Here is a 15,769-nt window from a genome sequence, read left to right as displayed (position 1 = left end):
TTGCACTTCAGCACAACCATATTAATACATAATCACAGAATTTTATGTAAATGCAACCTCTATGATGATGGTGGTGGACTTGGCATGTTAATGTCAACTCTTACAGATGATCATTCCCTGGATTTATGCAGCACAATTGTCACTTATCATTTATATCCCAAGCTTGAATATCATCCCAGCCTTGCTGCTTAAGAGCATAGGATACTTCACTATCTGAAGGGCTGCAAATGGAACAGAACACTCTGCAATCACCAGCAAACATTCCACTTCTGACTTGATAGAGGGAAGGTCATTAGCACTTGTGTTTCACAGGCTACCCTGGGAACTTACTGCAACATTGCCCTTTGGTTGGTTATCTTCCATTGTGTTAACTAATGATATCCAGAGCTGAATAGTCCTGGCAGAATCCAAACTGGCATTAGTGAGCCGATAGATTACAGGCAAATGAAAATCACTTGCAGGCACAGTCAACTATATCCTCCCCATTGCTATTGACTAGGAGATTGGGAATAGGTTATATTTAATTTATCCTATGCAAATTTTGCAGAAATTTCCAGAGAAGGACGCTTTAAGGCCAGGTCACACCCAGCACCTGGGTGAAAGCCGAGTGGTCATCCACTTTCCTTTTTTGTTTTTGTGACGGTTTAATATAAAACATGAGTTTCTGGTCAATAATCAGATTAAGGTCATCATGAACCAGATTTCACTGGTAATGGTAGCAGATCTGAATGGAACCACAGTGGGAAAAAATAGCAGGTTTCAAGAACAGGCAACTGGCACTATCAGGGCAATTTAAAATCAATGCCTATGTTTAATGTAGCGAAAATTAATCATTTGACATGGGACAGAATTATAAACAGTTACACCAGATCGTCTAGTTTCATTATTTTGCTTCCCAGGTTAAATGATGCAGAAATGGAAGTCAGAAAGCTTTTAACTTTAGGATTGATAAGGAATCACACCATGAATATTAATGGAAAACCATACCTGAGCAATAAACTGGATGATTTTTACAAATATGTTCAGAGGCGTATCACGTGGGACCACACTGCGGGAGCCTTTGGGGAAAAGTGCTGATACGATACTCAAAAGGCGACTGTTTAAAGAAGTAAGAAAGTGGAAAAACATAGATTAAAAGTTAATCAGCACTAGTAATGGATACAGTGTATGGAATTGTAGTTTACAAATAGGAAAACAAAATACGTAACACAACAAGTTCTAAGCAAAAAGTAATTCATAAGCAGCATTTAATGCAAAATGCCTAACAACTCTCCCAAGAAATTCAAGTGTCCAATAATAACGGAGATGTCACAAGCAAAAACAATTTTACTAATCAGTCCAGAATTAACCTACAAGAAATGTTCATTTTTAACTAGTGGATCCCTCACTGAGGACACAGGAAGAAACAGGAAGAAAACAGCACTGGGTGAGCACCTACACAGCAACAGGATCTTCCCCCAATTAACAGCACTGACATCCAGTGAAGCAAAAGTGGAACAAACCCAACTCATAAACATCTGGAAAAGAAACCAGTAGCCAGCTAATGCAAGTCATCAAAGCTGACTATGCTGATTGTGGGTCAGAAGTCATGGGGAACACCTGAAAGTTTGCACAATCAGGCTTCAAAGCACAGTTAGGAAAACTACTTTGAACAGTTAACCATAACTTCAGAACTTGGGGGTTTGCACAGAAATCTCAAAGTATCTGTCATTTACATTGGGGTATGTTAGTGTTTATGTGGTGAACTGCAACAATTCCCCTGAAAAGTACAGCTAAAACCTTTAGTAAAGATCTGAGAACCTCTAATAATTAACCTATTATAACAATATAGGACTGTTTTCCATGTTGAAACATACAAGATCTTAGTGGTCTTAACAGGGTGCATGTGGTTTGCTTGCTTCCTCTTGTGGGAGAATCCATAACTAGCAGTCACTACTTTTAAATAAGGGGTCACCCATTTAACAGAGATAAGGCAAATATTTTTTTCACGAGACACGAGTCTTTGGAACTCTGCTTCCATCATCTTTTGAGGAAGAAAGTCTTTGAATATTTTTAAGAAAGAATTAAACAGATATTACAAAGCAAGGAGATAAATGGTTACGGGGAGTTGGAAGGAATGTGGAGATGAGGTCACAATTAACCATGATCTTATTAGAGGAGGAAGCTTGAGATGCTGAGTGGCCTAATCATATTTCTACTCAAAACAACTGGCTCCACAACAACAGATTAACAAACCAAATACAACTTTAAGGTGTTCTTGAAGTCTATAGATGGCAAGATAACAAAAATAACTTATTGGTGATTTTTTAAAAACTGGGGTACTCCAAGTCAGTCACTTGTGAAGTGTGCAACTGTGGAAATAATTTGAGATTAAATTTATCTTATGTTTTAATTCTCTTTACAGACACATAAAAACACAGCATCTGGGTCAACCACTGAGATTTCTAAAACAAAATTCCTCCTCTTTGGGCAGTATCTCTAAACCTACTCCAAGAAATTATGTTTTGTTCCCCATGTCCTTAATTTTGGCAAACATCATATGTTCTGTTCCTAAGGGAAACATTCTTCCACATGCCAAGTTTCTGACACTGCTCAATGTGTTCCAGGATATTACAGTGCTTGACAACAATTCATTGATATTTCTAAAATAAAATTGCATGCCTGTACCTACCTTTGTGTTACAGTGTTGCTTTCACATTTTATTCTGATTACATAAACCCATAACAACCTATACAATGATTCCAGTGCAACCCGAGACATTTTGGGATCTTTGTTCTAAAAAAGAAAAACAAAAAGTTCCATTGGGCAGAAATCAAATACTGACTGGTACCATAAATATGCATATGTCACAGAACAGATGTAGAGATTATCCATAAACATATTGAAGGTAAAATAAATACAAAGAACTTTCTAAATAAGGAAGCAAGCCCTCACCTGTGTTGACTTGTTTGGTCTCATTGTCACTGCTATTAAAATTTCTCGTGTACATATCAGAAATGAGTGGATTGGCATTCAGGATGCTATTTAAATTGCACAAGGCTGAATATACACTTTGAAAAAATCTTGTAAGTATATGTTAATCAATAACCTTTAAAGTTCTCTGCAAAGGTGCACAGCTCAAGAAACAGCTATGGCAAAATATCCTTCCTTATTGTAGCATTTACAACAGCTTCATTAACATATTCATTATGTTATACAAGCCAAAAGCATTTGAGATCACTAAAGGATTTACAAATGTCAGCACCTCAAATGCAAAATACTTTGTCAGCCTCCCACCTTCTCATTAATCATTCTTTACAGAAATGAGCTAATTGGCCAGCAGACCAAATGCGATTGGGGATGAACATGTCAAATGTGCAGGGTGTCAAGAAAATGTCATGAACTCAAAGAAATCACTTACACACTAACTTTTGACATATAGGATAAAACCAGAGTCAGTATCAAAAGCACTCGAGGTAGAGTGCCTGAAAGGAAAAGGTAGAATTTTCAACATAACTCAAATTGGACATCTTGCATTTGTGAAAAGAGCTTTATAAATGCAAATCTTTCTTTTTTTAATGCTATCTCATTAGCCTATTCCTGTCTGTAAAATTACTCCTTCCAGGGCTCCCCTTTCTCTGAATGGATCAAGGCCACACTGGTGGAGATATTAATCTGAAAGGAGCTGGTTCTTTTCCCAGATGACAGATGCCAATTGTCCTGGTAGATAGACAGATAATATTGAGTGCATTTATACCAATGTCATGCATTAAGTGCGGCAATGATTTTGGCTTTGGTTTTATAATATTTTAAAGTGTGAATTACTTTCATCTGTTTAGCTCAAATTAAAAACAAAACTCTGTACATTTGAACAAGACTGCAATTTGTTTCAACATTGTGGATTGTAAAGGTCCTTCCTAACACTTTACAATTTAGACTCCTCCTTGATGATTCCAGTAGCCAGCTTGGAGGAAAATTGCACATCGGTTGTACATGATATATAGTTCAGCTGATTATAAATTTTCCTTTGATCAAAACAAAAGCTCCAAATTAACTGCAACACTCAATCCTAACTGTAAGGAATGCCTACCAAAGAATGCATAATAAGGAAAGCATAAGCAATGTTTTCTTCTGAAGTCCTACAATTCATCCTTCACGACACTGCAGATCACACATTCCTAAGAAATTCTTGGCAATATGGCTAAAATGGAAGCACATCAAATCTAACCCAGCAAGATCCTATGGCTATCACTTTAGTATGACTTATTACAAATATTGAACATGAATTCAAAATGAGCACACCATTTAATAAGAAGAGAATTTGATGAGTCAATGCTCATCATCACTATTACCACCAACCTATAGACAATCCAGCACAATATTTTGGGAGAAGAAAAACAGAATTGTTGGGACTTTTCTTTTGAAAAAGCAACCCACAGAATCGACAACAGGAACAAGGTTGCAGGGAAGACTGGTTCTAAACAAATGCTTTAAATACTTTGAAGTTTTTAGCTTTACATTGATTGTCTGGTTGAGTATAAACTTCATTGGATCAGATCATGTTTGACCTGGCCCTTGCCTCACAATCATCACTGCCCTACACCATCCCTGCAGCTGCACTAACCTTTCATGGCCCGGCAGGTCAAACTAGTCGTTGTGGCTTTACTACAAAAACTAAACCTCAGGTGGCAGATCACGAGGCCACTCAATGGCAAGAGTTTCTGTGAAGAGGAGGTGGCTTGGTTCACTTCCAAATTGTTAACAAAACCCAAATGGATTACATTTGTGTTTTATATCCTCCATTTTCTTATTAACAAACTTGCATATCAAAATGCTATAATTACCACTAGATCCTGAAGATTCTACATTTGATACATTTACACAACAGTAGGTTTACCTCAAGGACAATGCAAGCAATACTGAATTTCTGGATCTTTAGTTGTCCAAAGAATAACGTGCATTGAAGTACAATACTGCAAACTAGCACAAACAAAAAGGCTATAATTTCCATACTTTGTGCCCTGTGATTTAGCTGTAAAAGCATGCCTTATAGAGCTGGTTCTAGATTACTGAATGTCTTGTTCAAAAACAAAACTATGAGAATCCTGCAATGCAAAGGCAATTTCAAGCAAAAACTGAAGACTTTGATTATGACTTTGTAATAGTATATTGTATGCCGATTTTGAAGGATTATAGGTATCATATAGTAAGACGCTGAGAATCAGGCACCCTCGGACCTTTCTTTGGTGGTGCAAGACTGGCTGATTTTCTGGACTATTACTGTACAACAACACACTTTCAAGTTACCTTTTCTTAGATTTTACACAATAGTATAATAAGCTTTCCAGTAAACCAGTTGAGTTTAAAAGAAGCATGGGAAATGGAGCCCTGGTGAGATTGGGAATGGAACCCCCAAAGAGTTTAAAAGGAGTGCAGGAATGGGTCCTCCAAATAGTTTAAAAGGAGCGCAGTAATGGGTCCTCCAATGAGTTTAAAAGGACTGTGGGAACAGAACCTCCAATGGGTTTAAAAGGAGCATGGGACTGGGGCCCTGCTGAGTTTCCCTTGAAGTTGAAAACAGAGCCCCAGTGAGAAAAAAGAAGTGTGGAATCAGGGCCCTGATGCAATAGTTAGAAACAGGGCAACAGAACCCAATGAGCCAGATGTCAAACCATTGGATTTCCAAATAGGAGAGCAGATGATTAAAGTTTTACCTGAATCCTAAAAAGTGATACAACAAGCTAAACAATTACTTCTCTGCCCTTGTGACTGCTATAGATGAAAGAGAAACTAATTTCCAGAAAATGGGACAATTTTAGATTAAATGATATGTGAACTCATTAGCAACTATGTGGGCCTAATGCTTACATTCCTCCCTTTCATTGGTGGAAAGCATTCAGGAAAACAAACAGGATCCACTGCTTTTGAATACTTTCTTTGAGGCAATTGGGTTAATCATACTCTTAATTGTTTCTTACAAATTTAGCTTTGAGATCAGAGGTCTCACATTATCTTTTTTTAAACCAGTAATTGACAGTATTGAAGGCCTTAGTCAAATCACTCTATGCAGCTTAAACTCTCTGAAGAGTTAGCAAGTGAAATATAGTCACTTCACTCATATGATAGCCTGTAGCTGACCCCAAAAACAATATAAAGACACCAATTTCTTTCTAGATCCATTCTTTTATTATCAATTTTCTAGACTACATGCTTGAAAACTTGGTCCGTGCATACTCACCTGTAATGTTTCTATTTGCTTTCTGATAGTGTTGTTAGATGGCATCTGAATAAAGCAATGCAAGACAGCAAAACATAAACAAGCATGAGAATGGGATGTCCATGCATGTTAGATGGGGAATAAAGCACAAACATAAATTCTTACTAGCCTTTGATGAACAAAGTTAGATACAACATACAGCAAAGTAAACAGCTTATAATAAACATAACAAAAGCACCGCAATGCATTTTCACAGTTAAAATAATTATACAAAATAATTATTTCAGAAAATATGACAAACAAGTAATGAAATATGCTGCAAATATCATAAGCATCTTGCCCCTCATTTTGAGGGATTTCTTGATGCCAAAGAAGCACAAATAATTATACAGTGAGTTAGTTGCGATTTCCACATGACAGAATATACATATACAGCCATGAGTAGGATAAAGATTAAGCATGCAGAATGAATATACACGTTCTCTTGGAAAACTGATGTCTGGAATTTACAGCAAAAAATCATGCCTCATATCAAACTATCAGAAATTCAAAGATTAATTCAACCCAAATAATTTTCCACATTCAAAACCAAAAAAAAAACTCCATATGTAAGGACATAAACAAAACGGAACACTGAACAGGAACTAGACATTGACAAACATTTCTACTTGTTGCTGGTCCAGATGTATTGCTTTATTTTTAAGAAGTTTAAACCAAGAGTGGATAAATGGAAGTCAAATGGGGGATAATAATCTCCAGAATTTACTTATATCTAAGGAGAAAAATACCGGTGTTCAAAATGATCAGAATCAAAACAATTCAAAAAGCAAAACAAAGATTATAGGAATGAAATAAGGTAATTTAAACAATTTAAAATTGCAAGATTACAATATTCGGGCTAGTGACATGCACACCAAGATTAGATTTCTACCTTTTGTTCAGATTGTTTTGGCCCATGTGTTGTGCATTAATTTCATTTTATAGATTTATTTTGAAAGGAATTCTTAAATGCATATATGTTAATCAAACCAATTGTGTTCACTGCCCTTTCCCTACCTTTAAATGAGAAAGACAGTTCTGAAGGAATATGTGCCAGTTGTTGAGAAAGAACTGCTTTTGACTGACACACAGTAGGCAGGTAACCAATGGGTACAGGGCCTGGAAAAACAAATATTAAAATTAATCTAGTATCACTGAACAGGAACAGATAATCACAAAATGATGCCATAAAGTAACTGGCAGAAATTACAAGGGGATAAAGTCAGAGTTTCACGAGGTAAAATGGAGATGCATTTGTATGAAATTCTATGCATATGTGATTACTACTAATTCTGATATTTCGTCTGAATTCAAGAAAGACTATTTCATTCAAAATACATCTTTTTGTAACAATGTGCCTTTTAATTCAAGATTATTTGATTCAATAAACTTATTCCAAAATATTTAGCAAAGTAATTACATGTTTACTTCTCCCAGTGAACTACTTTCTTAATAGTAGGATCAAACTCAAATGACACACATGAGATTCTGAGCTACTTTCAAACAAAACTGGACATCCATAACAACTATCATATACAGTGTACTCCCGCTTTACAGAAGGGCTGTGTTCCTAGAGAACTGTTCATTTCACAATTTTCCATTGTGCGAGGCCTTTCTTCTCCATTGAATACCACATTATAGGTGGAGATGTGTTCTTATGAGGTTATTCTCTCAACAGTAATGTGGGGTCAATAGGCAAGGGAATTCTGATTGCATTGTAAGCAGAAGAGAAAGGGTAGTTGTTTTAATTAACTAGAAATGGATGTTACATTGTTGGACGGAGTATTAATAAAAAGAATGCCTTGTTAATTTCCAAAGCAAATCTCTTAAGTGTCCTCCTGCTGTGAACCGTTAGCCTATGATCACTGTCCTTGGTAAACCAGTTGAATTCTCTGTAGACATTTTATTTATTATTTTCCCACACAAGTTCTGGAAGAATGAACCTTTATTCTGTATCTCAAAGTTTTCATAGTGATTTCTAAGTTCCATAAGGGCAAATTTCCATTACATGACCGACATAACATGGGGGTATACCACATATGTAAAACACTGAAAAAAAATTTCAAAATATTTCATATAAGTCTTCCCAAATGAAAAGCTGGTCCAAGAGGTTAGAGTCCATGAGATCTGAGAACCTTGCTTTTAATGATTTGGATATGAATGTAGGAGATATGATTAGTAAGTCTGCAGATGACATGAAAATTGGTGTTGAGGTTGATAATGAGTATAGACCCAGGTTACAGAACAATACTAACCAACTGATAAATTGGGCTGAGCAATGGCAGATAAATTTAATCCTGATAGGTGTTAGGTGACACATTTTGGGAGGTCTAATAAGGTAAAGTCGTACACCATGAATGGTAGGGCCCTGAGGAGCATTGAGGAACAGAGGGATCCTTAGAGTTGGCAACAAAGTGGTATAGAAACATATGGGATGCTGGCCTTCATTAACCAGGGTATAGAATATAAGAGCACAGACAGGACAACTTTATTAAACTTTGGTTGGGCCTCAGTTGAAATATTATGTGCATTTCTGGTCATCACACTATAGGAAAGATATGAATGCATTGGAGAGGGTGCAGAGGAGATTTACCAGGATATTGCCTGGGATGGAACACTTCCGTTGGGAAATGAGACTAGATAGGCTGGGTTTTTGTTCCTTGGAGCAGTGGAGGTGGAGATGGAGACAGAGGTATATAAAATTATGAGGGGCATAGATAGGGTGGATGGCGAGACACCTTTCTCCATAATAAAGATATCTAAAACCAGCGGGTATAGGTTTAATGAGAGGAGTAAGGGATTTAGAGGGGATCTGAGAAAAATAAATTCACCTAGAGGGTGTGTGCAATCTGGAATCTGAGGTGATGGTGGTAGCAGGTATATTTAAGAAGTATCTGGATGAGCACTTGAATCACCAAGAAATCTACTGACCAAGTACTGATAAATGGCATTAGTATAAGTGGGGACTTGAGGATTGGCATATACAAGGTGAACCAAAGGGCCTGCTTCTGTGCTGTCATTTTGGCTCTATGACTCTATAATTCTAAAAGAAGCTTGATAAGGCAAAAGGCAATGCTAATCCAGATTTTAGGTCTGGTGTTTTCAAGCTTGGTCAAGGAGTAGGTTAGGAGGCAAAGTCGGTGGGTTTGAGGTGAATACAAAAGAGATCAGATTTGGACACAACGTCAGATAAATCTGTTCACTCCAAATTTTAGTGATGAGAAGAATAATTAAAACTAGGGTAGAATTTCTATTAATGCACTAAACAAGAGAATCAAGAGAGCTTTCCATTCATTTAAATTGGAAAACTAAAGAAACAAAGGACCGAAAATTGCGTGACCACAATGTAAAACAAAAAACATATTTAAAGTCAAAGTGCAAATCAACTTTTTCCCTCTTCAAAATAGCTTATGTTATTAGTCATGTTAAAAATGCACATTACTGCTAACACTAAGTAAATAAAAACAAAATATAGCATTCCTCATGGGCATCCATTATGGTTTTAATCTAGCGCAAGCAAGTCTTTTTTTAAAAGAATGTAATTGGAAATTTGGCCACCCTGCATTCTAACAAAACATGTAGCATGCAATGAATGTTTATCCAATATTTGTTTAGATGGATTGTGAATATAATACCTGGACACCTGTGCTGTAAGTAAACATTTTTCTTTAACAATACCACAAGGTATCTACATTTATCCTGGCAAATAAGTACATGCATTTGGCACAAACTTGGCATTTTCGAAACACTTACCAATGAATGTTTCTTTCTTGATGAAAGTTCAAATGTGGTCTGATACAGCATCTCTACAAAATTCTTGAGACATGGCACATTCACTTCATTTTTAACAGCCTAAACAAACAAGATTAGTGAGATCAGTATTATCTGCAAACACAAGTCTCAAATAATCCAAAATATATTAATTTGGCACATAACACTGAAGTTATTGCCATTGCCATTTCCAGAATCTGACATCCCCACTCATTTTTTTTTTACTTTGTTTTGTTATACTAAAGAATTCTGGCACCTCAGTAACTTTTATGCCAGCGTGAAATGTGAAGCTGCAACACAGTGGTTTAAACTGGCATATCACCATTATTATCCTTTCTGTTTCCTTTTGCCAACAATGTATGTGCATGAATTTAACAGTGTTAGAAGTTGTAGCTTGGAGAAAAAGGTATCGTGTATTTTTTCAGAGAACATCACTATTGGAATAGTTAATTTTCACAATGTTGATAGTACAGGAAAATCCATGTGTATAATCAATTCCCAGCTTTCTATAACTGTGCAAGGCAAGAACATTTTTCAGTTGCATTTCCAGTCACTTCTCTTTACAAAATGTCAGAATAAGAAATATTAAACTTACAGCAGCCACAGGTATCAAAATTTCCACAAAGAGTCCAGCTAGTGCATGTTTTATGTCTTTGTCTTTCACTTCATGGAAATACTGAGCACATTCCTGTTTAAAAAAAATCAAAAATTTCAATGACCAAAAAACAACTATTAATAGGATCAAATTGTAAGTTCAAAACTTGACAAACAAACAGGCAATCTTTAACTTGCAAGAAAAAACAGGGGAGGCACTTGTAGCTAAAAATAGAACCCATCAGACAGATGCCTGGCCTAAAATCTGCTTTGCCTCGAGGTGATGTAAATGAGGAAAGTATCATCAATGACCACTGATAGTCTCTATTCTGAGAACAATGCAGATAAATTTATATAAAGCAGTCAATTCTCTTCAATCGGCCAACACAGCACACTAGTGGAGGGTGTAATTCATGCTGAATATGATCCAACACCTGCTTCAAGCAGAAGAATATTCCTGCCTGCCATCTGTCCAATGCTTGATTGTACTCTAGCTTGATTCCTTACCAGTTCCGTACCTTACTTTTCAATAAGCCTCTATTTGAGGCTCAACCTTTGGGTTGCAGACAAATCACTCGCAATTCTTGGCCCACTATGCAACAAAACCTAACTATCTCTATTGTGTTCAGTTCTGCTCGCCTCATTATAGGAAGGATATGGAAGCATTAGAAATGGTGCAGAGAAGATTTACCAGGATACTGCCTGGATTGGAAAGCATGTCTTATGAAGATAGGTTGAGAGAGCTAGGGCTTTTCTCTTTGGAAAGGAGGAGGATGAGAGGTGACTTGATAGAGGTGTACAAGATGATAAGAGGCATAGATCGAGTGGACAGTCAGAGACATTTTTCCTGGACGACAATGGCAAACATGAGGGGACATAATTTTAAGGTGATTGGAGGAAAATATAAGGGGATGTCAGGGGTAAGTTTTTTTTACACAGACAGTGGTGGGTGCATGGAACACACTGCCGGCAGAGGTTGTGGGGGCAGATACGTTAGAGACATTTAAGAGACTCTTAGATAGACACACGAAAGATAGAGAAATGGGGGCTATGTGGGAGGGAAGGGTTAGATAGATGTTAGAGAAGGATAAAATGTCAGCACAACGTTCTGCACCGAAGGGCTTGTAATGTTCTAAAAAATAATCTCCTACTATCTCATGATCCATATGGTCACAATACTATCAGTTCCACTTACCTATTTTTGCCACTTGGAACTTTCTCAGAGACTTAGCTTAATGACATCACATCAGCTAGGTTTAAAAAATGCATGTAACCCACACCAATTAGATTACCTCTCTGGTGCTAAAATTCCAAGTAGAACTTCATACAATTCCTTAAAGCTAATTGAGTATGGTCTGTCATTTAGAAATCAATATTCAACAGTTCTGGTTCTGTTCTCCATATAATTAAACCTTTTATCCTGTTTTTATCAGCAGTAAGCCTATGATTTTATGTCTGTCTCCTTTTCTGTAAATGAATGTCAAATATGCTCTGCATCCCCATTGCCTCCCCTAATCCACTACCTTCAACCTGCACGAATGCGTGAACAGAGATTTTGGTTAGCATCTAGCACACATTGTTCAATGCTAACTAGAGGGGACCAAGATTCTATTTGTGTTTTTTTGTTAACATGGTTGATCCACACTTAAATTTGCCTTTGCATTGATCATATATTTTAAATGAGACTAATTAACCCTACAGGAAACAAACTCTGAATTGTACCCTATCCAGGAACACATCTACAGCACTAGAAGAACCTCCCTTATATGGCAGTGTCTAATTTTAATATTCTACGGATTTTCCCACAATTTATTCTTCTTAATATATTTAACAAAAGTGCACATTTCAAAGTATCTTACAGAATTAATCTAATACAACATATAGGAAAGAGTAAAATTTTACACTGGTAAAGGTCCATTAAACTGTAATCCAAAAGTATAAGCAGCCCTTACGAAACGACATAAAAAGAATGTGGAAGGTGTTCTAAAGCATTCAAAAAGTAAAATTAAGCAAACAATACTGCAAATGGGCTCCATTAAAAATCATCTCCTCATCAAGAAATTAAAGAAGAAGAAAACCAAAAAATTGCAGATGCTGGAAATCTGAAACAAAAACAAAAAATGCTAGAAACACTCAGCAGGTCAGGCAGCATTTGTGGAAAGAGAAGCGGAGCATAATGATTCCCTCAAACCTCACTGTTAAAATTGAACAAGAGGTTTAAGCATGAGTAAAGACTGATTTAAAGGATTAAAATAAAAAAGTCCAGTATACCTGCATGAACTGAAAGGAAGCTTCAAAGTCCTCCACTGGATACATTTTGACCCGGAAGAACTTCATTCCCATTATTAGACTGATGATGCTTTGCACTATATGAGGACTCTGCTCTTTATGACGAAGTTCCTTCAACTCAGTCATAAACTTCTTTCTAACAGCCTGAAATCTAAAATAAATTGAAATCAACTATTTGAGTGTATTTTACAAAATAAACAAATAAATGTTAAGCATTCTCAAAATGCTTCATCTATAGATTTATTCCAACATCGTCTCCCCTCCCTCCCTTTTCAGTTTTTCTTATCCTTGTTTCCAGTTTTTCCTCAACTCACTAGGATGCAACATCATAATCATAAAATCACTGTTAATTTTGTGGGTGTAACAGGAAATATACATTAACTTAAATCACATCTATAATCTTTACTTATAGATGGCATGACTAGTAACTTCATATTTTATTACTGCTAACTTGTCTTTTCACAGTATGGAAACATTTATCTCGGTCTAGAAGGCAAATGCTATGTCAAAGACATATATAATACATTTTGATTGCAAGATGAGTGAAAGTCACTTAACTCAGATTACTTAATTTGTCCTAAAACTAATCACCTGAAGCAAACCATTTAGTAACACAGGTGAATAGAATGTAGTCCATAGATGGATAGCATTCAGTAAACCGTAAAGTTAATTTGTTAACAAAGTGTCAACTGAGGACACAGTTTGCTTATCTTGCATCCTCATTTTCAACTTCAGAAGATCCGAAAGATAGATGCTTAAACCACAAGCTCATCGGGTGAAACTGGATCATTCTACAGCTCACATGAAGGTGTTAACTGCAAGTTCTACGACCAATCATATGTCTACTTGTATAAAATTTACCAATTGAACACTAATCTAGATTGAATATGGACAAGTACCGAGGAAACAAACTCTGCTTTTGCTATTTCTGAACACATCTGTTAATTGTATGGATTAAATCACAGCCTGGAGGCCTATTCTTCCATTTCTGGGAATGGTCCAGGACAGAAATGAAATTAATATTTGGGTAATAGCTCAAATCGCAAAAGATGAGATATTGACTCTTACTTTGATTGTGCAAGAACTCCAATCACTTCTGCATACAAATCTGCAATAATATGCATGTTCCCAGTGTTGGGTCCTGAATACCTGTGAAAGAACAAAATGGAGACTGAATAAAAATTCATAGTAGAGCCAAATTGGAAACTATAATCAAATGGATCAAGAGTAAATCCCGATCAGAATCATGTAAAATGTGAAGCAAGTAATGCACCAATAGTGTACTTTTGATTCTGACAAGAAAATAAAAACCCATTTGAACATTTACATCACCCAAGGAACTTAGCATTTATTAAGTAAAGAGTTGGGGATAAATGTCATACATTTCAGTTCCCAAAAGCCTTTCTTCAGCATTAGTACTGAATTTTATATCATCCTTGGCTTCCTTCTATTGCTTAAATGAAGGCAAGTTGAAAATGTTTCAGAACATTAGCTTCTACATTCCCAATATCAATATAATGCCACATTTAATTCTTTGTGAAATATGGTGAATGCAATGGATAAAACATGCAAGCAGTCATCCTTGAAATATTCCTGGCAACAAAGTGGTGGTGGTACTGAGGATATCCAATGCTGCCTATTATAACAATGATTATTAAGAATGAAAATTTCTACCTTATCCTTCTCAGCTTCAATCAAAAATGAGGTAGTTTTTCAAATTTCTTCACAACTCTTCCTCCTTATACACGTTAAATCTCACCCTTGAAGGTATATTTCCTTTCTAAATCTATTACTTCACATTGTTCTACATTCAACTATATCAGCCATTTGCTTATCTTGCCAACCTCCCAATGATGTCCTGCAGTCTATCAAAATATTAAATAAAAATTTGTCCATTAAAATGGTATCAATGAATTTTGATATTGTGTCCTTAGTTTAGAAGGAAACATCGTTTATATATACGTCAATAGCCAAGTTCAACCAGTGTACCAAAGGGAAGACTGAAACGTGCAACTTTCTTCAACCTGAAATAGTGAATAATCAACTTGGTCTCCTCCCAAGATCTCAAACTGTAACAGAGGCCATGTCTCAGCCATTTCAATTCACTCCAATTCATATCAAGAAACAGTTAAGAATACTAAATGAAGTCAAGGGGGAGCCAAAATCCAAGAGGTAATGTTGAAAACATGGACCAGAATTAGATGTGGATTCAGCCAAAGCAGTTCCAATGCAGTTATAATACTGGCGACCATCCAATAACCTGAAACATTGCTGAGGAATGTACTATGCACAAAAAGTTGAACAAATCCATTCAGCAAATGACTGCCCCAATTGACTGGTCTCATTCATCAGCAAATTTCTAGAGTGTTGAAAGTGCCATCAAGTAGCTCATGATTATTCTGCTCACTGATGCTTTATTTCTATTTCACCAAGATCAATGGATGGCAGATCTCACTACATCCCTGGCTCAAACAAAAAAGAACTAAATTTTAAGGGAAAGGTGAAGTGACTATTCTCAACAGTAAAACAGAATTTGACCAGCTGCAGCATCAAAGGCCTTGAGCAAAAGTGAAGTCAATGGGAATCAAGAACTTATTACAGGCAATGCTGTGGAGTATTTTCACAAGGACTGCAGTAGTTTAAGAGGTTGCTTAACACCAGTTTCTCAAGTGAAATTAGCATTAAACATTAAGTGTTGGCTGCCCAGCAAAAACCACATCCCATGAAGGAATGAACATATTAAAGTACTACGTCAAAAGAAAGAAAATACCATAAACAAAGAGTTGCTTGGAATTTTGAATATTGCCCATGCATTACAATTAAGACAAAACTTTAAAATGCATTGAATGATAACAAAAGGATTAAATTAAAAATTAATTG

The 15,769-nt window shown here is 36.2% G+C and overlaps 1 protein-coding gene across 7 annotated transcripts in view; it reads right to left on the bottom strand.

Moving 5' to 3' along the window:
- Positions 1–15,769, bottom strand: part of fryl (furry homolog, like) — a 255,534-nt gene that overhangs the window by 134,649 nt on the left and 105,116 nt on the right. For 5 of the 7 annotated variants that reach the window (XM_052033381.1, XM_052033383.1, XM_052033382.1 and 2 more), the window contains 7 exons: positions 13,958–14,038; positions 12,872–13,040; positions 10,602–10,694; positions 9,989–10,087; positions 7,253–7,354; positions 2,672–2,775; positions 988–1,096 (listed from right to left, as the gene is read on the bottom strand). In XM_052033381.1, the coding sequence (XP_051889341.1) occupies positions 988–1,096; positions 2,672–2,775; positions 7,253–7,354; positions 9,989–10,087; positions 10,602–10,694; positions 12,872–13,040; positions 13,958–14,038 (757 nt within the window). Of the gene's footprint in view, positions 1–987; positions 1,097–2,671; positions 2,776–6,217; positions 6,263–7,252; positions 7,355–9,988; positions 10,088–10,601; positions 10,695–12,871; positions 13,041–13,957; positions 14,039–15,769 lie in introns of all 7 variants that reach the window. The other 2 variants (XM_052033379.1, XM_052033380.1) reach the window with 1 other exon arrangement.

Source organism: Pristis pectinata, chromosome 2, assembly GCF_009764475.1.
Source record: "Pristis pectinata isolate sPriPec2 chromosome 2, sPriPec2.1.pri, whole genome shotgun sequence".
NCBI classification, from domain to species: Eukaryota; Metazoa; Chordata; class Chondrichthyes; order Rhinopristiformes; family Pristidae; genus Pristis; species Pristis pectinata.
The sequence above is the reverse complement of the archived record's forward strand: the minus strand, read 5'-3'. Positions and strand labels throughout refer to the sequence as shown.